We start from the raw sequence: 26,029 nt of genomic DNA, 5'->3' as shown, positions 1-26,029 counted from the left end.
GTCAGAGTATTTCCAATCAGCCTGAATTGTTTTGGATACACTAAGAAGCAGAAGAATCAAACCTGAAAACCTGTTTGAAAACAGTCATTTTGCTTTGCAATTTATTTGAATTTGCTAGTGGCTCAGAAACGATATACTTCACTTACATATTTAAATTTGAATAAAAAGAGCATTGGTTGCTGAAAGAAAAGACTTGTCCAATAACCAATATGCAACACTGTTTTTTAATTATTGCTTTATTTCTGCTGTTTGACCAACCCAGTCTCATTGGAAGTATGTAACACTGCCTACAGTAATAATTATTTGTGTGAATAAGAACTGCCTCTGGTGTACCACCTGGAAACTGCAGTAAACTGTATATATAGGTACGTTTTTTTTATTCTCGCATTTTTACAGAAATTAAGTCAGAGTATTTCCAATGAGCCTGGATTGTTTTGGATACACTAAGAAGTAGAAGAATCAAACCTGAAAACCTGTTTGAAAACAGTCATTTTGCTTTGCAATTTATTTGAATTTGCTAGTGGCTCAGAAATGATATACTTCACTTACATATTTAAATTTGAATAAAAAGAGCATTGGTTGCTGAAAGAAAAGATGTGTTTTATTCTAAATCTTTGCATTGTTTTACCTGCTTGCTGTCAGATAGCTGCAAGTTTCCCCGTCTGATGAGTTTATTGTAGAGGTGGACCTCTCCACAATACAACAGCTGCCCTCTCTTTCTCTGTCTCTCTGACTCTCTCTATCTTTCTGAGAATTCTGACAGTTTGTTTTGCAATGCAATAATAGAGGAAACCTATAACAAACTCTCTGTGGAGAGAGGGATGAGGCAGAAAGGAAAACATAGAGGCAGAGGGAGCAAGAGAGAGAATATCAGTCCTTCTCCAGCTCTCCTCTCCTCTGACAGGTTATTGATTTAAGCATTTTGTCGGCGCAGTGAGCTTGTCTCGCCTGCCTCTAAGTTTTGCTGCACATAAAGTCAAAGTCGGCACATAGCAGTGAAACATGTTGAACATATTAGCTTGCACAAACCATTTAATACTCAAATTCAATGTTGACCCCACAAATTTCAGTTTTCTCTTTCTTCTGTGAGTATGTTTGATCTGCTGCACAAGACTTTCGTGTATCATTCACAAGTCAGTTTTTTACACATGAAACCATTATGTTTCTGAGCATGCTGTTTTTAATTAATTTTTAATTGTGGGTACCACTTTTATTAATATTCCAAAGACTTTTATTGGAATATTATTAAAATGAACATTTAAAAATTTAATTGTAAGATCGGTAATCTGAATCTTACTGATGTAGGCAGTGTGAATGATTCACCTTGCTCAATATTCAGTGGACATTTATATTAATTTATGTTTCTATATATTACAAAGTTCTGGCATGAAACACTAGATGGCGCAGTCCAATAGATCTAACTCAATATGACATAATGACATCATTATCACATGGCACCAAATTTGAAATGTAATGCAGGGAATTCTGGGAATGTCAATTTGCGGTTATTCACTGTAAATTATACGTTTTTTTTCACTTCCAAAAACGGTATACTACCATAAAATTAATGTCCAATACATGTAATGTCCAATACAGTTTTTCACCGTATATAGTAGGGGAATTTACCGTTAACCATTTAACAGGTTTTTACTGTAGCATTTTTACAGTCTTTTACCGTTAAATTCACGGTCATTTTTTACAGTGTAGCACATGCAAACTGAAAGTTAAAGAAGTGTGAGCGTATACATAACCATATTGTACGGTTAAACCCGCAGTACTCCACATAATTTTACTGCTATTGTTAATTATGAGCACAATCACATTAACATAATAACAGCATTTCGCATGACCTCTAACTTAATCACAGTTCTGGCTTAATGGCATTACAAAAGTGCATGTTAATATAGCATATATTTTTGAAGATAGGCTGATTTTCACCTGGGTGGACGGCATATTGTTTCTACAACGTAAGTTACTCAATATTAACTTCTTGTTTATAGAACTGTTGTATAAAAGCAATATCACATTTGCAGTCGAGCTGTACTGAATTACCTACAGTGCTCTGCCTGCGGCCGCAGCTGCTTAATTCAACCCTCTGCTACTGATCATTAGAAGTGAATGAGAAGAAATATCCCATTATATTGTGGGAAAAGGACGCACAAAATAATTAGCCTGTGAAGACATAATGACATCATTATCACATGGCACAGCTGATTGGTTCTCTCCTGTATCGGTAGCCAGTGAGCTCGCTGCTCAACATTTAAATATTTGGCAGTGTTTGCTGTAGCAGTAGTTTTGCATAATAAAATCAAACTTTTTATAGACCATTAAGATGATTTTCATGACTTTATTGTCATGACATTTTCCATAATGACATCATTTTTACAGAAATTAAGTCAGAGTATTTCCAATGAGCCTGGATTGTTTTGGATACACTAAGAAGTAGAAGAATCAAACCTGAAAACCTGTTTGAAAACAGTCATTTTGCTTTGCAATTTATTTGAATTTGCTAGTGGATGACATCATTATCACATGGCACAGCTGATTGGTTCTCTCCTGTATCGGTAGCCAGTGAGCTCGCTGCTCAACATTTAAATATTTGGCAGTGTTTGCTGTAGCAGTAGCAGCGCACTTCAGAAAGCCTCCACCTTCCCCAGCTCCACCTGTATAGATCTGCTACGAGGTGATCATGTATGCTTTGGGGGTTATTCGTTATATGTGCAGCAGCAATATTTCTTACATGCTCTGAAAACAGTCATTTTGCTTTGCAATTTATTTGAATTTGCTAGTGGCTCAGAAATGATATACTTCACTTACATATTTAAATTTTAATAAAAAGAGCATTGGTTGCTGAAAGAAAATCAAGACCAAATACATTAACATTGTCATGTATATTACCATGCAAATCACTCCGAGAGTTGTCATGACAGAAACACAGTTATATTGAGATTTTTTATTGCATCGTGTGTAAGGCTGCATTTTTTTGGTCATAAATACAGTAAAACAATAATATTTTGAAATATGATTACAATTTAAAATAATTTTCCATTTGACTATATTGTAAAATGTAATTTATTCCTGTGATGCAAAGCTGAATTTTCAGCATCAATACTCCAGTCTTCAGTGTCACATGATCCTTCAGAAATCATATGCTGATTCTGCTACTGATCATTAGAAGTGAATGAGAAGAAATATCCCATTATATTGTGGGAAAAGGACGCACAAAATAATTAGCCTGTGAAGACAGCAGGATAATAAGATCATGAGAGGTTGGTCACTTATGTGGAACCAGCGACTCTGAAAAGCTCACAATGATATGGGGCAGAGGAGAACAAATTGAAGTGTTGTACTCTGTGAGGTTAAATCCTGTCACACATAATCTCACTGGAATCCGTTGTAAAGAACAGATACGCTGGATATGTTTTATCTCACCCACTCTACCAGCTTTCAAAGAACTCCTACATCCTATACATTTACCACAAATAGCCACCAACCATTTTTATCAGCATTTGTAACCCACTTGATAGTGTTGTTTACTGTGTTAATTGATGTAGTGGTTGTATTACAGTCAGCAGATGGCTTTGTTGGGTTATCAAGGTTTTTATTGTACATTTAATTGTGAATAATGACCGATTAAACTCCTAATTATGTGCCAATAATCCAAATGGTGTTGTGGAAAGTCAAATATCCTGCATAGATACAGGTCGTAATAATTCATGCACTCACTTTTTGATTGTTATGGGTGTTGCACGGCACGACTTGAATTTCTAATGAATGTCACTCTCAAGTCGACATGTTTTGTGTTATAGTGCAATGCTAAAGCAAGTTAATAAAGCTGTTAGTGGTTGCTTTTGGAGTTCTGGCATTTTTAAAAGTTAAAATGTAAGCTTGTGTTGTTGTTAAAGCACTTACATTAATATTTCAGTAAAATCCTGTTTATTATTCAAGCTATAAATTTGTCTGAATCATCCTTTTTGAGGTTCATTTAGGAATAAAAACACAGGAATTCACAGGAATAATTTGCATTTTGATATATATTAAAATGAGAAAACAGTCATTTTGAATTGAAATAATATTTCACATTATTAATGCTTTTTCTGTTTTTTTTTAATTAAATTGAGACTTCTTTTAAAAACATAAAAAAATCTCACTACCCCAAACTTTTGAGCAGTGTTGTATGTAATATTTAAGCCTTTTAAAACCACGCAAAGTCAAGTGTTAAGATTTCCACTGTAAGCGATATTCTAAAATGCACAGGCGAATTTACTTAACAGTTGCACCATACATAAATGCAAAAAAAAAAAAACCTGCATCTTTTTTATCATAAATGCTTCTTATTGATGCTCATTATAGAATGCGCCATGTTCCCAAACATAAACATACTTAACTTGGTTCTGTTGAAAAGTAGGCATTAAAAAAGGATGTTTGAGTGTATTTTATGGCAGCAGTAATTGTAGCCAGATCGATTGTGTGTGTGTGGTGTGAGAAAGGTAACAACAAAATACTGACACTGTGGAGAAAAAGTCAATTGACCCGTGCAAATTATGTTCAGATTGCATTTGTAACTAGGGTTGCAAAAAGGTGTAAAATTTCCAGTAAATTTCGGAAATATTCCAGAAATTTTGGAAACTTTCCAGGATTTTTTGGTATATTCCAGGGATTTTTGGAAATTTTCCCGGAAATTTACCAGAAATTTTCCACCCCTTTGCAACCCTATTTGTAACAAATATCTTAAAAAATATTAACTTCTTAATAAAAGAATGGTAGTATGTAATGTTCGGTTGTACATTCCGTTATTTTTAGCAGATGTGGTAAAAAACGTTTGTACTTAGAATGCAAGCTCTATGAAAAACATCTGTTTAATGGTGTTGTTTGCCACAAAAAATACAATGTCAGTGCCCCTTAGTTTGTAAAAAAACTGAAAATGTATTACAAAAGGCTAGCAGGCAATCACATTTGAAAGATTTAAAATCAACATGAAATCTAAATTGACAAGTCAAGTCAAGTACCACACTAGAAGTCCCTTTTCTCGTTAAATATCTTGTTTCATTTGTAAATATGTCTGATTACAGAATGTCTGTGAAAGTCACTGAAATACATTTGACATAAAAAGCCAAACAAAAGGAATGTTGATGAGTCAAACTTGTTAAAAAAACTTTAAACTTCAAATTTAAAGTGGCTGTGAAGTTCCTGTCAGATTTTCCTGGTATTTTTCGAAGGTGGATTGCTGTGAAGTGATGCCACTCACACTTAGCGTATCAGTGGTGGATTTCAGCTCGCTTTCAGCTTGAGACGCACACGCTAGCCTGCTCCACACTCTCGCTCTACAGGAGACTAATTCATTTAGTTCTGCACTTAGAGAAAGAAATAAATTTGTGGCAGTGTTTGCCCCATTATCTGATTTGCATAATTCATTTGGAATTGGCCTCTAAAACAACTGGAAGCACATGCAAATAAACTACACTATCAGAAGGAACAATGAATTCTTAGTGAACCTCCCCTGGCATGCATAACTCCAGTGGCATGCAACCCATTTTGGGTCCATTGAGATCAGCGTCAAACGTACACCGATGACACTCACATGACATTACAGGGCTGATGCGGCAAACTCTCATAATTCCATCAGCACATTTGGGCTCATTTGCTCTGTTTGTTTACTGAAGTGTAAGTTTTGTTTCATGTCACAGTACCTGCAGCACGATGTGCACAGCATCACAACTACTTGGCAGCGTGACAACTAGATTGCCGAATCTTATAGTTGTCTCTGCATATTAAGCTTAGATAGGAGAAAGTGTTTTAACATCAAAGAAATCACACAAGCTGCGCTCCTTTAGTGCTTATAAGGGTGTGTGGTGTGTAAACGAAGAAAGACAGCGGGTGTTGTATACAATATATAAAATAAGTATCAAAGTGTCTGACTCTTCTCTGTGTTAGAGCAGTTTAGTTTAAGATGAGGGAGTTGCTCCGTCAAGAGTGCCACAGTCTGTGAACTATGGACCCCAGGACCCAGTGGGTTTCTCATTAGTAAAATTAAGTTTGAATAATAATACAAACATTCTTGCTGAGCTGGATTATACGTGCCATCCCTGTGGGCAAGTAACCTTTTTATTGATTGGTAGTTCTTTTCAATTTTTGCTTGATACTTTAAAAACAGGGCTCTCAAACTGTAATCAACCAATTTACCGCTTGAAAGCATCTTGAAAATGAATTACATTCCTTTTTTCAATTTCCTTCGCCAGACATGAGTGGTTTTACAACAAAAAAAAGTAGAGAATCAGTGTACTATTTTTGGCCTTGAGGTTGTTGGTTTTGTAAGGTTTCTCTAATCTTTTTTGTCTCATATTGGAACAGTATGATTAGGGTCTTAGTGTCTGCATCACTTTTTTCATTCATAAAGGTCAGGGTTTGTGGGAAAGAAGGTTTGTTTGTAAAGGAGAAGACGTGCTTGAGCGATAGTGACAGGATGAACTGCAGCACGCCGTCTCGCTGGGGCCCCATCCTGTCGCAGTAATTACCGTCTCTACAGGTTGCCAAACACACACACACATACACAAACACATTATTCACCCTCATAAATGTGAAAAGCACAAGAAGCAGATGCTAACACACACACGCAGCCATGCTCAGCACCGAGATCCCAGTGTCTCAGACTTTGTTTCAAGGCTGCAGGTGAGAAAGGTGTGTGTCTCCTGCTGCTTCTGCTGTATTGCAAGCTGGCAGTTTGCCTGTTTAATCGAACACCTAAATGCAGCACACATGCATTCACACACTTACTGACTGCGTTTATATATAATGAGATTAAGTTGGAGCTCATGTACACTGAATACTGTGATTATGTTAATGTGATTATGCTCATAATTACAGAAACCATAATCACAGTCAAATAAGTGGAGTTTAATCGCATGTATACACTTTAATGGCATTTCTTCCAGGTGTGCATGTGCTGCAGATGAGGGAGGTGTAGCGCTCATGATCAGGTTTAAAAGCATGCTGGAACACAAGTGTTTCTGACCTCCACATGATGTTCATAAACTTTTGTTTCCTAAAGACGTTGGAAGGGTTGCTTCTACAAAATTAAGTAGATAGGCTACAACGGACCCGACAAACTGGTGTGCCTTGAAGCCTGCCTATTTTAAAGCATAAAAACACAATTCCTAGTGAATACTGTGAGTAAAACAATGCATGTTAGCAGGATTCAAGAGGTTTGCCTTATAAAGTTTGTCATATAAATTCCATTGATATACAATCTTCAATCCTGTTTACATGCTACTTGCTATCATTTTGATTATTCGCTAAGAAATGTGATTGTTTTAATAACATTTGGTACCATAACTTGCAATAGAAAATGTTTAGTTGCAAACGCAACAGGTCTTTTTGCTGTTACAGTTTTTGTTTGCCTGTTTAAAGTGTAAAATGCTTGCTGGTTCCCGCAGCCTCTCTCATTTTTGTCATAAATATTATATGCACTGCCATTTGAAAGTTTGGGGTCGGGAAGATGTTGAAAGAAGTCTCTTCTTTCAGTCTCTTCTCTCTCATCAAGGCTGCATTTATTTGACCAAAATACGGTAAAAACAATTCAAAATGACTATTCTATTTGAATGTATTTTCAAATGGAATTTATTTCTGTGATGCAAAACTGAATTTTCAGCATCAATTCCAGTCTTCAGTGTCACATGATCCTTCAGAAATCAGAAATTCAGAAGTTAATTAAGCAAAAGAGTTTGTAAAAACCATATTTTCAAATGAGTGTCATGTCATCCGTCTGCACACTACACTGTAAAAAAAATTCCATAAAATTTACGGTAAACCAATTTACCGCTTGAAAGCATCTTGAAAATGAATTACATTCCTTTTTTCAATTTCCTTCGCCAGACATGAGTGGTTTTACAACAAAAAAAAGTAGAGAATCAGTGTACTATTTTTGGCCTTGAGGTTGTTGGTTTTGTAAGGTTTCTCTAATCTTTTTTGTCTCATATTGGAACAGTATGATTAGGGTCTTAGTGTCTGCATCACTTTTTTCATTCATAAAGGTCAGGGTTTGTGGGAAAGAAGGTTTGTTTGTAAGAGGTCAGAGACAGTTCTGTATTTTTAATGTATAGTACATATTGTGATGATGTAACTGGCGTAAGCATTCATACTGTATATGTTATTAATGACGGTGGGTGTTTAAAGAGTGAAGTCCCACCATGAGTTAGCTCCAGGTCAGTGTAAACTTTATTTGATTCACACTTCTAACTCCTTTTTTCCTGGCCTGTTTGAAATGGCACACTAACATATATTCATACTATTTCTGCACTGTGTTTCTCCTGGTCTGAAAATAATACAGCTCTGAATATTTTCTAGATGGCCTGAATTTTTTACATGCACAAATAAGATGATAACATGATGCCTTTAAAAAAATTACAGAGAAGAATATAGTAATTTAGTATGTTTTTATTTTAAGCATTCAGATCAGCTATAGTATTTAGTTACAAACATATCGTTGTCTATAGCAGTGCTACCATATGCATCCTCCTCGCCTGTTTTTATTGAATATTACAGTATGTTTAAGATGTATTGCATTCATTAAACATTCATCAGTTACTTTATATTTTTGCAAAACCGTATGTCTATTCAGAAAATAGCATACGCATAGCATTATATGTTGAATGTGTGGATTTCCCTGCAGCAGAAGCAGGTGTGTTGGGCCCATGTGACAGCAGTGGCAGAATGTTTAGCTACACGACGGACCGAGAGAAGGTTTGTGCTGCTGTATGACACCAGGGATCTCTTTTATTATATCACCCAGGAAACTGCAAGATGCCAAATGAAAACAAATGCGACTATTTCTCCTTCCCTCGCTCTCTCTTTCTCTTCCTCTATTTTTGTGTCTCTTCTGTTTCTCTCGAAATGCAATTCACTGCCAAGGTTGTTGCTCAAATTCCACACCAGGGATTGCCATGCTAACCAAAACATTATAATATGCAGCTTGCTCATTTCATTTTGTTGCAATGTTCATGTATTTTTGTTGAGCATGTGCCCTGCTACCGAGTCTACAGGGGCAAACAGCAGACGTGTGCTTTTCCAGTCTGACTGTAATTTGCTTAGCTGAGAAAAAATATTTTGGACTCAAACCGTTCATGTAAAGACTGAGTTTTTACAAACACTTCTTTGGAAGATAGAGAGACAGACAGATAGACAGACAGTGTTGATTTAGAATTGCAATTCAAATTTAAATGTAAGAAAGTAGAATTTAACCTTCGCAGGGAGATTGATTGACAGGCAATTTGACCAAACATAACTCCAAATCCGCCATTTGTCCGACAGACAAATCAGACAAGAGAGTAGAGTAATGTGGGTGGACTTAGGCCCTTTTACACTAGTGCGTTTTCATTTTTAAAACGATGTTTTAAAAGGAAAACGATCCATGTCTACACTGCGTTTCAGAAACGATCTCCGTCCACACTACACAACCGAAAACCATTACCATTCATGCAGGTACAACCATAGATATGTATAGGTAGGTGCCCTATTATTTAGATGGCGGACGCATCTACGTGCTTGGAGCGGTCGAATGGGGAATCTACCTATACATATCTATGGGAACAACAATGAGCATGGTGTTATTGTTTACACGGTCATCAAGGATATGCAGAGTGAATGTGGGCAGCCACGCCATCGTATTCAAAAGTCTCTGTTTTAGTTCGTTTACATTGAGACACAACCCCGGAGTTTTCAAAATAAACGGGGTCTGCAGTGTTTTCAAAAGTCTCCTCGAAAACACCGGAGCAGTGTAAACGACAGGCATAACCATAGCAAATGTTATGCGTTTTAAAGGGGTAATATGATGCGATTTCAATTTTTCCTTTCTCTTTGGAGTGTTACAAGCTCTTGGTGCATAAAGAAGATCTGTAAAGTTGCAAAGACTAAAGTCTCAAAACCAAAGAGATATTCTTTATAAAAGTTAAGACTTGTCCATGCCCTCCTAAAACGGCTCGTGGCATAGAGGAGCAACAATAATGTACATTATGTGGAAAATAATGTGTTTTTTTAACCTTAAACCGCATAAACACATTTCATTACACCAAATACACAACATAATGTTCTTTTTAGCAACGTCATATGACCCCTTTAAAACAAAAATGCACTAGTGTAAACGTAGCCTTAAAACTTGAAAAATGGTGAGGCAACGAGTGTTATCACTATGTCGGAGACTCGCTAGCTTTCCCAAGGCAGACGAACTTAGAGTGGTTACAATCATCCGGGTTTAAATCGCGCTCAAATTGATTTGACTTTGAAACAATATTTACACTGAAGCTCGCAGGCAACAATAACTAAGGGGGCGGGTCTTTACAAAGGGTCAATTAAAATAATTGAAAATCAAATAAATTAATTTATTTGAACTAAAAGCAATGTTTGCAAAGAGAAACTTGGCTTATATTAGCCTACACATAACCCTGGTTTGAAAGTTGTTTGAAAGCCATGAAGATTTTTTTTCAACTTCACACAAAACCATAAAATTGCAAAGAGATACCAGAGATACCACGCTCAGGGATACCACAATAAAGTCTTAAATGATTTTTGTTTGAGTGCTTTTCTGCCAACTGTTGATTATAGTTTGTGATTAATCAGCATATTATTGAATTTTATTTTGAGAAATAGAAAATTAGATGATTATAGTAACTAAAAATGTGCAAATCACTCCACCAGGAGATCCAGTGCTGGGTTTTTCCTCATTATAGAATGTAATCCTAAAACGCTGGGCTAAACTTCCATTTGATCGTTTTCTAGAATGGAGAGAGAATTAGATTGTATCTTATCTCCATCCCTGCGGACACCTTTAACGCCGCAGCATTAAGGGTAAATACCAGCAAAACAAACAAGCTCAGCCAATCCCAGCTCGGTAATTAGCCTAATTAAACTGAGGTTGTACGCGGCGTGATTATACATCATTAATTTCGACCTTACAGTTGCTGTAATTAAGTCGCTCATCACATCAGCTCCCTTGTAAATATCATTTTCACTCTTCTCACTCAGACACTTATTTATTTCATTTATTTATTTTTACTCGGAGGAGGAAGGGAGGGCAAGCGAGCGAGCGAGATGCTAGTGAGATGATTAGCAGCACACGTCTCTCGATTAACTTGAGTGTGTGTTAGTACTTCACTCGATGGGGATTCCTTGTTGAATGAACCCTCCTTCTCACTTGAGCAAGTGTAAAACTATTCTTCATTTTAATGCATAATTTATATGCATATTAATCATTAATACTGTCAATATAATACCCCTCTCCTCAAGCAATACCATCTATTCGGTGACTTCGCGTAAGTCTGAATGTGCTTTTAGCTTGCAAAACATTTGTGAGAAAGTCTTCTTCTCAGAGGAAATGCAGCATATGGTGTGTTGATGTGTATATTTGAATGTAGGGCTGCACAGTTTGGTCCAAAAATCATGTTGGGATTATGTTGACAGATTGCAAATGCAGAACAAATACTTAAACATCTCATACAGCTTCTGCTTGTATATCAAGGCTAAAAGAATAAAAGGCATAAAATCATTTTGAAGCAGCTCTCATGTTCAACAGGGTGTGAAACACTACAAGCTGGCAAATGATGCCTTTTGTCTTCAAATTAAGTTATTTTGCTCACGCTCTGCTGCCAACAAAAGAGTTAGACTTAAGGGTGTTCACCAGGGTACGAAATTAACTTTTAGCCCACTAGCTATAGTGAGATTTTATATATATATATATATATATATTTGCAAAGAGTTTATTTGCAAAAACAGATAACTCGGTTATTAATTTTCATAAATCATGTTTTTTATTATCATGTTTTTATTGTGTTTTATTTGTGTTAGTTATCTGTATTTTTTTTTAGTTATTATTATTATTTAATCAAAACAACCCAACTGCAGTTGAATTGATATTACATATAATTGATATACATTTATTATATATTTCACAACAGTAAACCTTTTTTTCCATGCAAATACTTTTAAACTTTTCATTTTAGTCTATATGTATAAATAATCATAAACATTATTATTAAAACATATTTGTTTGTATTAAATATTTTAATATTTATAAATATATTTTATAATAATATAATTTCATTTTATATGTGTATGTGTACTGTATATATGTATGTATGATATATAACATTTTATCAGACTTCATTGATGCAAAGAAAACTGGAATTTGGAGTTCATATTTACATACTGAAAACTGGTCTGAGATCAAGAACACGAGATAACTGTCTAACCCCCTAAATGTGATGCAAACTGAACAACCACTGGATTTTCAGAAAGCATTTAGGTTTTTATTTGGACACATAGTATTTGACTTACGCTTAAAGCCATTTCTGGAGCCAGCGATGTGAAACCTTTGAGATTTTTCTCACTGAGATTCATGCAGTGTGTTACAGTTTATCAATGATTGTATTTGCATATCACATGTTGACATCAGGAGCATTGAACTTGTAATGAGGTTCACCTGGAGACATCACAACTCAAAACATGAACCGTACATTATTTATTTATAGAGATGGATTTCACATCGCAGATGTGGATTACCAGCTGTGCTAATGTCATAGAATTTTTAATGATAAGTTTCAATCACAAAGGCTTGACCAGACGATGCCAGTACACAAATATGCAATGTGTAATTTCTGCAATGCTGGCAGCACCAAACAGTTGTGGACATGTTTCACGATGCCACTCTGAACACCGTGGTTGATTGTGTGTGTGTTTGTGTGTTGCAGGTTGGAGATGTTGTGGTGTGAAGGTTCTGGAGGCAAGATGACTGTAGTCAAGTTGCTCCTCTCCTTATTGCTGCTACACAAACTTTCTGAAGGTAATGACCACACACACACACACACACACACACACACATACTGGTTTCCTTTTTTTGTGGGGATGTTCCATAGACGTAATGGTTTTTATACTGTACAAACTGTATTTTCTATCCCCTTACCCTAACCCTAAACCAAGCAACACTTAAACTTACCCCTCAAAGAAAACGTTCTGCTATTGTAGATTTTCAAAACACTTCATTCTATATGATTTATAAGCTTGTTTCCTCATGGGCTCCAAAAATGTCACAAGGTCAACATTTACTGGTATTACTATACTTGTGGTGTCATTTGGTCCTCATAATGTAGGGAATACCAGGTACACACACACACACAGTTTCTCACTTTGTTTCTCCATGTGGTGCTAAATTTCCATGTTCTCATACCAAAGCAAACTTTACATTTGAGGATGAGTATTCTAGCATGTGTATAAATCAGTTTATCTAATAAACTGTCAAGCTGATTTGACAATCAAATTGACAAGCTTGTGAAGTGACAGAACCTATTGATTTATGTGGAGAAACGGCTAATTAATGCTTTATTAGAAATTTTAATACTAAGATTTTATAAAAATAAAAAGATTTTATACATTTTGTGTCTTGCTGTTAATTGGTTGGCATTTAAGTTCTGACATGAAATTATGAGCTCTACTATATACTCAGTCTCCAAAATTAATTATTTTCAATGAATTTTCACACAATATTTATAATATATAAAACATATTCAAATAGAAACAGTTCTTTTAAATTGCAATAACATTTCGCAGTATTTTTCAATATTAAATGACAAAATGTGGCTTTAGATGAGTGAGTGAGTGACGTGACATGTGGCCAAGTATGGTGACCCATACTAGGAATTAGTGCTCTGCATTTATCCCATCCTAAGTGCACACACACAGCAGTGAACACACACACACCGTGAACACACACCCGGAGCAGTGGGCAGCCATCTATGCTGGGGTGCCCGGGAGCAGTTGGGGGTTCGGTGCCTTGCTCAAGGGCACCTCAGTCGTGGTATTAAAGGTGGGAGAGAGCGCTGTACATTCACTCCCCCCACCTACAATTTCTGCCGGACTTGAGACTCGAACTCGCAACCTTTGGGTTACGAGTCCGACTCTCTAACCATTAGGCCACGACTTCCCCCTAGATGGCAATGTATCATGTTTTATTGAAGTCAGCTTATCATTGCAATTCATTTTTAGTTCACAAAGGAAGTGTACTAGCATTCTGTCTCTGTTTGAATTATTTGTCTACATGCACATCTTTGGCTGGGTTTTTTTCAGCATCTCTCAACATAAGCATTGCATTTTTAAGACACAGCGTCAAGAAAACCGTATCTCTAGAACGCTGTGTTCTGTTCCATACTTTTGCGCTCCGTCTAGCTGTCTTTGAATGCGGGAAGACATCCATGTCCTGGCTAAATTGCTAATTTAGCATTAATGCGTTAATTTTTAATCAATCTTTCATTAATAACTATACAAAATTAATGCGTTAAATAGACCCTTATTAAAAGTGAATGTTGAAAGATATTGTTTTTCGATGTCAAATCCGTGTGAGACATCTAGAAGACCAGGACATGTTTTATATGAACCTGAGGTAACGGCTTGCCTCTTGAATATTGATGATCTAACAACAGCTGCATGAACTAATTAATATTCATGAGCCCAGTGACATCACACCCCACCCACCTTCGGCCCCCCCACTAACTTGTTGCTCACGGGTCAAATGTGTCTCTCAGACTTTGAGATTAAAACTCTGATTGTGCTGACAGCGGTCTCTCTTCTGTGTCACTCTCATCTGTTTCTCTCATTTTTCAGCGTGCTCTCATTACCTTCCTGTTGTCCTTCTATCAGTCTTTTCTCAGACATCTCACTCCATCACTGCTCTCCCGCGCCTGTCTATCATTCCTCACTGTTCGCTTGTGTGTGTCGGACACCTGCGATCTGTGGCGGCACGTTTAACAACACAGTGTCTCTGCCACTTAACATCAGCCCACAGGAGTTTATAATTCGCTGCCCTCTCCTTCCTCTTCCTGTCTGTGTCCTTTTCTTTCGCCGAACCTCTCTCAATCATTTACACACTCCATCTTTCTTCATGAATCTGCCTCGCTCGCTCTGTCTCTCATAGGTCCTGTGGGAGCTGTTCTCTCATGGTTATTAGCTCTCTGTGATTGGTTCAGGGTTTTGAGGGTTAAATGAAATCGAGGTAAATTAGGGAGGGAGTTTGAGCCCTGAACCCCAGAACAACTCGAGACTGAATGTTAAACACTTCTCGCCCCAAGAGAGAGAGAGAGTTTAAAGGAATAGTTCACAAAAAATAAAAAAACTGTCATTATCCAAACTTTTTCTTAGTGACCATGACTTCCATGATTTCCAGTGAATAACAACCTATATTTCAGCTGTTGTATGGCTTCAGAAGACTTTCAGTGTAGTGCACAAGTATTGATTGCTGTATGGATTCTTTTGTGGTCTTTTTTAGTTTTAGTCATGACCAATCAAGTGCCAAAAAGGACCACAAAAATACCATAAAAGTAGTCCATAGGACTTGTATGCCATATTTCAAGTCTTTTGAAGTCATTTGATTGATTTGAAGCTTTGTGTGAGAAACAGACCAACAGAAATTCAAGTGGTTATTCACTGAAAATCTTTCTTTTTGCCCTAAAACAATACAATACAGTTGTATTTTGTCCTATTGGTGCTTTTTAGACTGTGAACAGACCGTATGTTCTGCTAAATAATTCCTGTTGTGTTCCTCAAAAAAAAAAATGTAAATAATATATAAATACACAAACAAACAAAAAAACTGGAAGAATAAGGTGACTAAGAGATTTTCATTTTTTTTTTTGTTGATTTTTTACTTTTTTTGTTTTTTTAAACTCTCGTTTTTAAGGTAAATAGTGGAAGAGGTGGAAGAGAGGTGAGCTGTCGTCATAAAAAATGATGGTGTCTGTGAAGAGATCTGATATGACGTGAGGTCCTGTCTGACCTGTTCACTAAAAAGACTCTCAGTCAATGTCACAATGGGAAAACATCAGCTATCAAGTCAGTTTCACACATCCTGGGCCTGCAGGAGTGTAAGCAGCATAACTGCAGCCGCAGGCATTTATAGAGCTTTCATTATGACACACAGTTTTTCTTTGATAATGGCTATAAATTATAAAATTGTCAAGAGCAGGCCATTGAGAACTATTACAAACCCCAAAGTGTAAGCTTAACTGTATTGTAACGAATGTGTTGATAAATTGTTTAAAAGTGCATTTTGACCATATTTTTTAATCATTATGTGAAGTAGGGTTGGGCGATGTCTACCAAATTGGCATCGGACGATGTCTGCAGTCACTCTCTATCTGGTTTGTTCTTGCTGCATTCAAAGCGGAGTCAAAAAGTGATTCACCCTATCAGACACCAGCACTTCAAACACACACACACGCACAAACCCTTTTCTGGAGTGTGTGTTGTCTCTGTGGCCCACTACCCATGCACACGATCAAAGCTCTCCTGATCTTCCTGACAAATCTGCTTGTCTCCTGCTACCCCTGGAAAGAGAACACACACACAAGTGCAGATGGGGAAGTTTACACATGTCAGAGCAAAGTGTGTAGTAGTGAAATATTGAGTGCTAGTGTAGGGGAATTCAAGTAAGAAATGTTACGCTGTATAAACTGTTGTACATTTAAAGGTATATTGTATATTTAAAAGTACATTTATATATTTAAAATATGCTTACATATATTTACACACGCACGCGCACGCACGCACGCACGCACGCACGCACGCACGCACACATTAATTAGGATAAGGATGTGTCTTATGCTCACCAAGGCTGTATTTATTTGATCAAAAATAATAATATAATATATTTTAAATAATTAAAGAATTATTATAAAAATAATAATATAATATAAATTAAATAATATATTTTAAATAATAATATATTTTAGAATGTAATTTATTCATGTGATGCAAAGCTGAATTTTCAGCATCATTCCTCCAGTCTTCAGTGTCACATGATCCTTCAGAAATCAGTCTAATATGCTGATTTGCTGCTCAAGAAACATTTATTAATTTATTAATGCTGAATACAGTTTTGTGCTGCTTAATATTTTTGTGAAAACTGATTCTTTGTTGAATAGAAAGTTCAAAAGAACAGCATTTAATTATTAGAAAAAATAAACCTTTTGTAAGTTTATAAATATCCTTACTATCACTTTTGATCAAGTTAATGCATTGTTTCTGAATAAAGCAATGCATTAACTTGATCAAAAGTGACAGTAAGGACATTCTTAACTTTGATAAAGAATATCTCTTTGGATTTGAGACTTTAGTCTTTGCAACTTTACAGATCTTCTTTATGCACCAAGAGCTTGTAACACTCCAAAGAGAAAGGAAAAATTGAAATCGCATCATATGACCCCTTTAAAAATAGCTTGTTACTGGGAAAAAACTGAGCTATTGCAAAATGTAGTCACGTTAATAACATTGCGTTTTTTAGTACTGCAAAGAACCAGCCAACTCAAAAAACTCTGTACACAGGTGGATCTTTCACTGAAGAAACAGCAGAACAAGGAACCTTTGCAGAACATTTTATTTTACCGTAGAAGTGGCTGAGTTATTGTCATATCACATATACACCAAGCTCTCACACAACCCTCATACTGACGGCTCCACATTGAGAGTGTTCATTTGATGTGTTCATCAATGTCAATTTCTGTTTGCTGTCTCATGAAACAGCTGTAACTGTGTGTGTTTTCTCTTATTAAGACCCATGTCTCGGTCTCTCTCCCCTCCAGCCTCTAATCAGCCGCCTCGTTTCCAGAATTACTTCTTCCAGTCGTACCTGCTCATCTATGAGAACACACCAGTGGGTGAGTGACTCTCACAAACACACACATACTGCTCTATCTGTACACACACTGATGGATCTTTCTACACATTCTCACAGATGAACTTATTTTTCAGTTTTCGTGATTTTAGTCCATAAATGCTGAATGGACCATGTTTGGCTTGACTTTTAGATTATTCAGTTGCTTTTATGTGTAAACTAAGCAAAAGACACATATTAGAAAAATTAGATATGGGTATTATGATTGCAAAGAGTATACAGTATGAATAGTTATGTTTGCTACAAGTATCTGCAGAAATGGTTTATTCATGAAATCATGTGGTAATGGCTTTTTTTAAGATAATACAGTGAACTGAATATTTGAGAGGTACATCTTTATTTTTTTTGTGGAACGGTTAAGGTTGCATGCTAAAACCCTCATTTAAAATGTTCATCTCCTGTAAAGCACTGGCACTACAGCCATGCACATTTTGACATACATTTTTGGCAAGCATTTTCATTTCATAAAGGGCGTTAATCCCTCCTTGCTGTCTATACTTCCCATCTCTCCTCTTATACACCTCTTCATCCCTTATTCATAGTTTTCCTGTCTTTAGGTCGAAGAGCATGCATGTTTATTTAACCTTGTGACCTCTTGTTATCATAAGCTGCTTTTGTGCTCTTATCTGACCCTCAGTCTGCAGTTTGCCTCACTGTTCCTTATTTGCTTCTGTTTTTAACCTCTTGCTTGTTGTGGACTGCATGATAAACGCTTATTTAGAATAGAAGTATATTTGGAGTAAAGTACTTACGCTGTGTTTTAGGCCTAAAAAGTGCTTTCTCTTCATAAAAAACTCATAAGGAGTCACCAAGAGCGAAAACACTTAAATACATTGACTTTATATGTTTTCTCCAGCCGTAAGTTTGAAAAACGTAAACTTTTTTTTTGTGCATTTGGTGCATTATACAGAAATGCAGCATTGGATGTTAGTACTTTTTTGAATACATTGAAGCATTGATTGTAACATTTTATCATTAAAAAATTACATTAAACTACAAATATTTCCCTCAGAGCCTTAAAAAGACGAGGACGGTGTCAGCAAACCAGTCCTCTGTGATATTGCATCATTGACAGAGAAGAGAAGTACATGATTGCAGCAAAATTAGGAATGCACTTTTCTGGTGTGTTGTATAGTTGGTTTAGATTCAACTCTGTGTGTTTGGTCTCAAGCGGTGTTTTACTCTAACAGTCTCTGTCTTTACGTTTCCGTCTGTGCCTGTATGTATTTCAGCGTTTTTTAGGGACCCTGATGATTGACAGGGCAATTTGAGAGTGTCAGGGTTTTCATCACCTTGCCGCGTGTTGTCGTGAGTTGGTTTTAAAATAGATCTATCGGGCCCCTTCGCTGATAGGAGGCTCTCTGAACCGCAAATACGGTTATACCTCACTTATCCATAAAATCTCCGAATTCTGCCATCCAGCCCATTTTACCTGAACCGTCTGCAAACAAGCAGTTTGTGTGTTTAAATGTGCATTTTAGAAGGGCTCACAACTGCGCCTCTAATACATTATAACTCATTACAGGGTGTTTCTTCACTTTAGACCCTATTGATTTTTAAGGAAAAAAAATATTTTAAAACATACTTTTCACACTCTTACTAGTTTAATTTGTCCACTAACAGTGTCCAAAAAGTGTATAAACATACACTACCGTTCACATGTCATGGGGCAGCACATTTTTTTTGGGAAAAAAATGAATACTTTTATTCAGCAAGAACACATTAAATTGATAAAATGTGAAAGTGTAAACAAAATGTTACAAAATATTTCTATTTCAAATAGGTTTTCAAGCATATTCAAATAGTAAAGAGTTATTCTAAATTGTAGTAATATTTCACAGTTGTACTGTTTTTACAGTAATTTTGATCAAATAAATGCAGCCTAGGTGAGCAAAAGAGACTTCTTTCAAAAACATAAAACCTTATTGTTTTTTTGTTTTTTTTGGTAATGTGCATAACTTACATTAAATTATAATTTAATATAGTTACATAACATAATAGCATTCTATGATGAAAATGGTAATGGTGGAAATTAATTTTTGGTTTAAAATAGATGACACCTTTTTCTTGATGAGACTAATTTCATAGCTAGCCTTTTATATATCCTAATTACACACATTTCATATTTTTAATACACACATTACATATTTTTCTCACACAATTACGCTCATTTTACAAAATTGAAGCTAGATTGGAAATGACCAGTAAATGACAATTTGAAGTTAAAGAAACACTCTACAGTACTTGCAAGGCAGGAAGTTTTTGTTAACTGTTATTTTAAGAAATATAAAGACTTTAGGCCAGATTTACTAAATGGCTAATTAGCGCCGAGTGATCACTCTGGATCACTCTGCGGGTGAGTTACTGACAATGCGCAAATTAAAGAACACAGACGCAACATCTCATTTACATATCGACCAACGCAATATAGCAAACACAGTGCAAATAAACAGAGCCGATGCTCATCAGGTGCGGGTGATCTACATACGACACAGGCGCAAAATAGTTTAAAGGTGACATATCATGAAAATCTGACTTTTCCAGGTTTTAAGTGCTATAATCAGGTCCCCGGTGCATCTACCAATCAAGGAAACGTGAAAAAGATTAACTCAGTAACTTTGTTTTGATAAGCTTTTTTCTGCAAGCGTCGGAAAAAATGAGCGCGTCTGATCTCGCTCCCCTAGTGACGTTGCAAAGGGATCTCATTACCGCCCCTTAATCTGTAAGTTTCCACCCACGGCGTCGTTATTTTGATTTTGCAAGTGACAACAGTGTACCAGCTCTAATGCCATGGCGTAAGTTTGAGCAAAACATGCTAACTGTTCTGCCTTTGGCTGCACAGATCTAAAATAAACATGTGATTTATTTCCCAGCTGTTTACCTTCACAGACATAACCCACTGTTTTTGTAACTCGTGTGTGTTTTTAACGTAAACTTGTGTGTGAATGAGAACTTAGTTTAGTACTCACATGCTGTGACAGCCGCTTTCTGTCTGTGTGCTTCGGATGTGTGCTTTCAGAAAACCATATATCAGAAGTTTAAACTCATATGGTTTAAAGCACATGATTTCAGCACGATAAACATGATAATCAGAACCAAAAACAGATGTTTTTTAGCAGGTCCGAGCTGTAATGGCACAGCTCTATTCTGGAATAAGGGGTGGGGAGCAGCAGCTCATTTGCATTTAAAGAGACAGGCTCGAAAAACAGCGTGTTTCTGCTTCCACTCAAAATAGGCATTTTCAAAATGATATAATAAATGATCTGTGGGGTATTTTGAGCTAAAACTTCACAGTTACATTCTGGGGACCCCTGAGACTTATATTACATATTGTAAAAAGGGGCATAATATGTTACCTTTAAGACATGCTTTTTTGGGCATTAAATAATGGTGCAAATACCAGTAATTTGACCAGCGCAAACATTAGGAAATCACGTTGCGTGATTCATTTTAATACTCTCCTCCCATGAATTTTGCGTCTGAAAGGGAAACTCCTACAAATGCATATTCAATAAGGTCAAGCACAAATATAACGGTGTCCACGCCTTTTCAGAGCTAATTCTTCACTGCATGTCTTTAGTAAATCCTGACAGTACTATTTTAATGCCAAAAGATGGTTTGTGCTGGCACAAGCTGTTAGTAAATCTGGCCCTAAAAATTTAACGAATATTCAACATTTAAATGACAGCGATGATGTCATTGTCATACCATACTGAATTCCAATTGATCTGACCAATCATAACGCCAAATTTTGTCCAACAAACAAACCATACAGGAGAGTAGATTAACGTTGGTGGACTTTAACTTGAAAAATGGTGTGTATTGACGTCTTTCTGCAGTTGAAACAAGATACCCTCTGATGGTCATTTATGTTTATTTTGTGCTATAACTAGTAAAGAGGAAGAGATGATTAGTTCACATGCCGCTACAGCAATCTGTCATGACACATTAAAGAGCCACTCACGCTCTCCATCAACGCAGCGTTGAACAGCAAAGACGCTGATGCTGCATGCTGTTTGATGAGCCATTTACATGAGATTAACAATGAACTCACAACTAGTTGACTACTTTTTATATGACCAGTAAAATAAAGAGTAGTTGTTCAGACCCTACTATGTTAATTTCTGTTTATTGAGATTAATTAGGGTGTTACAAGCTGTTCCCAGACCAGCGTCGGTTCAGTCAGGGTTCATTTCCACCCGCAGCAGTGTCAGCGTGCCCTGTGTGTCCTCTCTGCCCTGCCTGACTCTGATTGGTGGCTGGAGCTGTCAGCCATGTCTGATTGGATGACTCTGATGGCTTATTCATGGAGAGGGCGGATGATTGGACAGTGCCAATTTGTCAGAGTTATAGTTTATTAGTAGCGCAGATGTCCTCGTACTGGAGGACTTCCAAAAGACACACACGCACTGGCACACCCGACACAAACACACACACTTACACGAATAAATGCATGCAAACCAATACATTCACACTCATGACTCGATGGAGACACAGGCTTTTCACTGGAGTGTGTGTATATGCATATAATCACGGCGAACAGTATCTGTGTTTATACAGGATCAAGTGCTTCATATTGCTTGATGAATTTTTGTCATTGTGTTTGTTCAGTGAGAATATGTGTGTTTGTGAGAAAGTGCTTATTTATAAGGGACAATTGTAACACTCTAAATATACACTACCATTCAAAGGTTTGGGTTTGTAAACGTTTTATGCTCACCAAGGCATTTATTTAATCAAAAATACATTACATTTTTACAGAAGTATTGTGTAATGTGATTGCAGTTTAGTCCCCCCCCCTCAGTGTCACATGATCCTTCAGAAATCATTCTAATATGCTGATTTGCTGCTCAAGATGCATTATTATTAACGTATAAACATTTTTTTCCAGAATTTTTTGATACATAAAGTTGATAAATAGAAAGAAGAATAGAATTTATTTGAAATAGAAATATTTAGTAACATTATTAATGTCTTTATTATACATGTCTTTACAGCCAGCTATGATCAATTTAATGCATCGCTGATTAAAAGTGTTAATTTCTTTTAAAGAAAAAAATCTTACTGACCTCAAACATTTGTAGTGTAGCAAAAATTAAAATTCAGTTTATATATATATATATATATATATATATATATATACTGTGTATACACACACACACACACACACACACACACGCAAGTATTTTCTATAGTCTCTTCTTATTTTTATTTGTTTATTTAATGAAATATGTTTAAATACTTGTGTTTTCCATTGATGCAAAGTCATCAAAAAATGGTAAATCTATGCTAATCTCTAAATTCTCGCTTTGCCTAGGGCATTTCCAAATGCATTTGCTTTTATTTTATTTTATTTTATTATTTTATTTTAAAGCATATTATTATTATTATGAATATTATTATTATTATTATTATTTTAGGTACCATGCAATGGTCTTATGTTTAATATGACCACTTTTAAGAGATTTGACAGTGCACAAGTGTTTTAGGGAGTTTTAGGCATAAAAAACACTGCTTACCTGTTGTAAATTTCTGGAACACACCTTTTGTGTCTTATTATTATTTTATGACTTTCTGAATGTACATATTGGTACTGTAGCTGTTGGCACATGGTCTGTGGCTTATGAAGTACATTGTAAGTAAATGTTACCATTGCCCTCAGTGTCCGTACTGCTTGTATGTGCTTTAAGCTGGTGTCTCACTGCAGTAGTTTATCAGCCAGCCAATTTACGACCCTCTCTTTCCTGCTATCTGGAAAATTCCACTGAGACGCCTCTGTTTGCTCACTCCCAAATTGGCAAGTGGTTTAATTAGACTAATTAGTCAATTAGCTAACTGTAGCACGTGCGTTCATCTGTTTAAATGACAGAATACTTCAGGCCTGTTTGGCTTTGAATAAAGGGCATACTGCAGATAATTATAATGTTAGTTTAACAGCAGTCTGCTGCTACCACTGAGAGGAGTTTGAAGACTTCATTAAGAGCACACAAATGCACCACTTAGGTGAACCAGAGGTTCAAGACATATAAACGTGCATTGCATGATCTAGGTTTTAAAACTTGGATACTTTGGGCCCTATTTTAACAATCTAAGTGCATGGTCTGAAGCACATGGCGCAGGTGCCCTTAGGGCGTGTCCGAATCTACTTTTGCTAGTTTAACGATGGAAAAAATGGTCTGTGCGCCAAGCGCATGGTCCAAAACGGTTGTACCTAGTCTCATAATGAGCTATGGGTGTTTTGGGTGTAACCTGCAATAAACCAGAGTCTCATCTCCCATTCCCTTTACAAGCCAGTTGCGGTCGCGCCATGGCGGATTCGCTATTTACATGGCGGAATTTGCAAGAGCAAAGACTAAACGCGTCTCCAGAGAGGAAACGGATCTGCTTATGCGCAAGGTTAAAGCATACAAAATAATAATCTTTTATTGCATAATACGAATGTGACCCTTAAATAAGAAAAATACTGCGCTATTGACTTTAGACCAGGTTTTAGTTGGTCAATGGCGCAATCGTTTTCAGTTGCCTCAAAATAGCAACGCTCCAACAATACACCTGAACACACCTCGTTTTCAGACCAGCACACCCATGGGCGAACAGATGTGCGCAAGTGCATTTGCTTTTTAAACAACGTGGTGCTGGACGTGAAAATGATAACTGCGTCGGGCTGAAACTAGCAAAAAACACTTGTGTCGCGCCTGGCGTCGCATTGTGCCGGGTGTATGATAGGGCCCTTAGACTGGATATGTGTCTTGGTGTTTGGTTTCAGACAATCTGATTCATAATGGTAATTTCTTGACTTAACATTGTTGGTAATTACTTGACTTGACATTGTATCTTCACCATTGCAGAAAATGTGCAAGACTTCCAATGTTAGTTAGCAAAAGTAAAGTAGCTCAGAGCGTTAAGTTGATTGAAATGGACAACCTTGTTCTTATATTTTGGTTTGGATCTGGACCTGAAGGGGTCTAGTTTGGTCTGGGTTATAGAAGGTCTTGTCTTGACTCCAACTCTGGTGGTTACAACAGGCTATTATAGAATCAGATAAATGTGATGTTCCTGTGCTGTGTCCTGACCTGACCTTCACAGCTTACTGGTGTTTATACATGCTTAAAAAGAAATGTTTTTTAGTGATTCTTTGCAGCATAGTTTGGTTAGTTTTACAATGTGTGGGATCATTGAGTTGGATTTAATTTATAGATTTTTCTATTGGTTTCTGGGCTCTTTAAAGCACATGTTGAAGGTTTTCTAAAGAACTATAGCCTAATTTATTTATTTATTTTTTGCCAAGTATTACAATGAGTCCAAAAAGGAGTTGGATACTCAATCCTCACTGGTCAGATTTCCATGACCTCTGATTGGTGGGATTAGGTTTTCTTGTCTGTCCAGCTAAGTCACTGTGATCTAATAAGTTACTCTGTGACTATAGAAGTGCGATTAGATTGTGTTGTTGGTGTTAGAATGTTTTGGGTGTTTTTATGTCCATTAGGGATGTGCATCTCATGACTCAAGCCGATACGATATGCATCTCGATGCATAGCCAACGATACGATTCATTAAAGATACATATGAAGCAGCTACCGATGCGATGCGATACGATTCACCCCTGTTACGATGCAGTGCGATCCGATTCGATTCAACACATTGCGATTCGATGCAATATGATGCAATGGAGAAAATATGATCACATTTAATGTCTCGAGGCCTGTTTCATAAAACAAGTTAACTAAATAAGCCAGGCTTATTTCAGTTAGTCTGACTCATTGTCAAATGATTTGGTTCCGTAACGCATATTTAACATAGGCCTAGATCAGGGGTAGGCAAGTTCTGTCCTAGAGAGCCGCAGTCCTGCAGAGTTCAGCTCCAACCCTGAAAAAAAACTCACCTGCCTATAGCCTTAGTAATCCTGAAGACATTGATTAGCTTGTTCAGGTGTGTCTGATTAGGGTTGGAGCTGAACTCTGCAGGACTGCGGCTCTCTAGGACCGAACTTGCCTACCCCTGGCCTAGATCAAGCTTAGTCACTGTGGCAACTTATGCTGGGAAACTAACCTGGTCTAAAGCAGGCTAACTGTCAGGCTAAGCTAAGCTCCTCTACTGACCAATAGGAACATAATGATATTACCACTGTCTCACATACTATTATTTGACGTTTTATTTTTTTTTAGTTTCTAGCTATGCAGCCTTTCTCTCTGGTTTTATTACAGCTGCACCTTTTATAGTTTGCAGAACAGATAGCAGAACATCAGAACATAACATTCTAAAATTGCTCTTTAAAGCATTAAAATAACTAAATTAAAAGTTAAAATCACTGAATTAAAAATT

The 26,029-nt window shown here is 36.6% G+C and overlaps 1 protein-coding gene across 1 annotated transcript in view; it reads left to right on the top strand.

Annotated features, from left to right (window-relative positions):
* The window catches only part of cdh23 (cadherin-related 23), a 265,137-nt gene that overhangs the window by 5,893 nt on the left and 233,215 nt on the right, over nucleotides 1-26,029 (top strand). Inside the window, 2 exon segments of the mRNA XM_016533594.1 lie at nucleotides 12,738-12,829; nucleotides 17,616-17,690. Coding sequence (XP_016389080.1) covers nucleotides 12,745-12,829; nucleotides 17,616-17,690 — 160 coding nt within the window. The 5' untranslated portion in view covers nucleotides 12,738-12,744.

Source organism: Sinocyclocheilus rhinocerous, unplaced genomic scaffold (genome assembly GCF_001515625.1).
Source record: "Sinocyclocheilus rhinocerous isolate Xijiao unplaced genomic scaffold, SAMN03320098_v1.1 scaffold304, whole genome shotgun sequence".
NCBI lineage: Eukaryota > Metazoa > Chordata > Actinopteri > Cypriniformes > Cyprinidae > Sinocyclocheilus > Sinocyclocheilus rhinocerous.
This window is presented reverse-complemented; position numbering and strand designations above follow the sequence as displayed.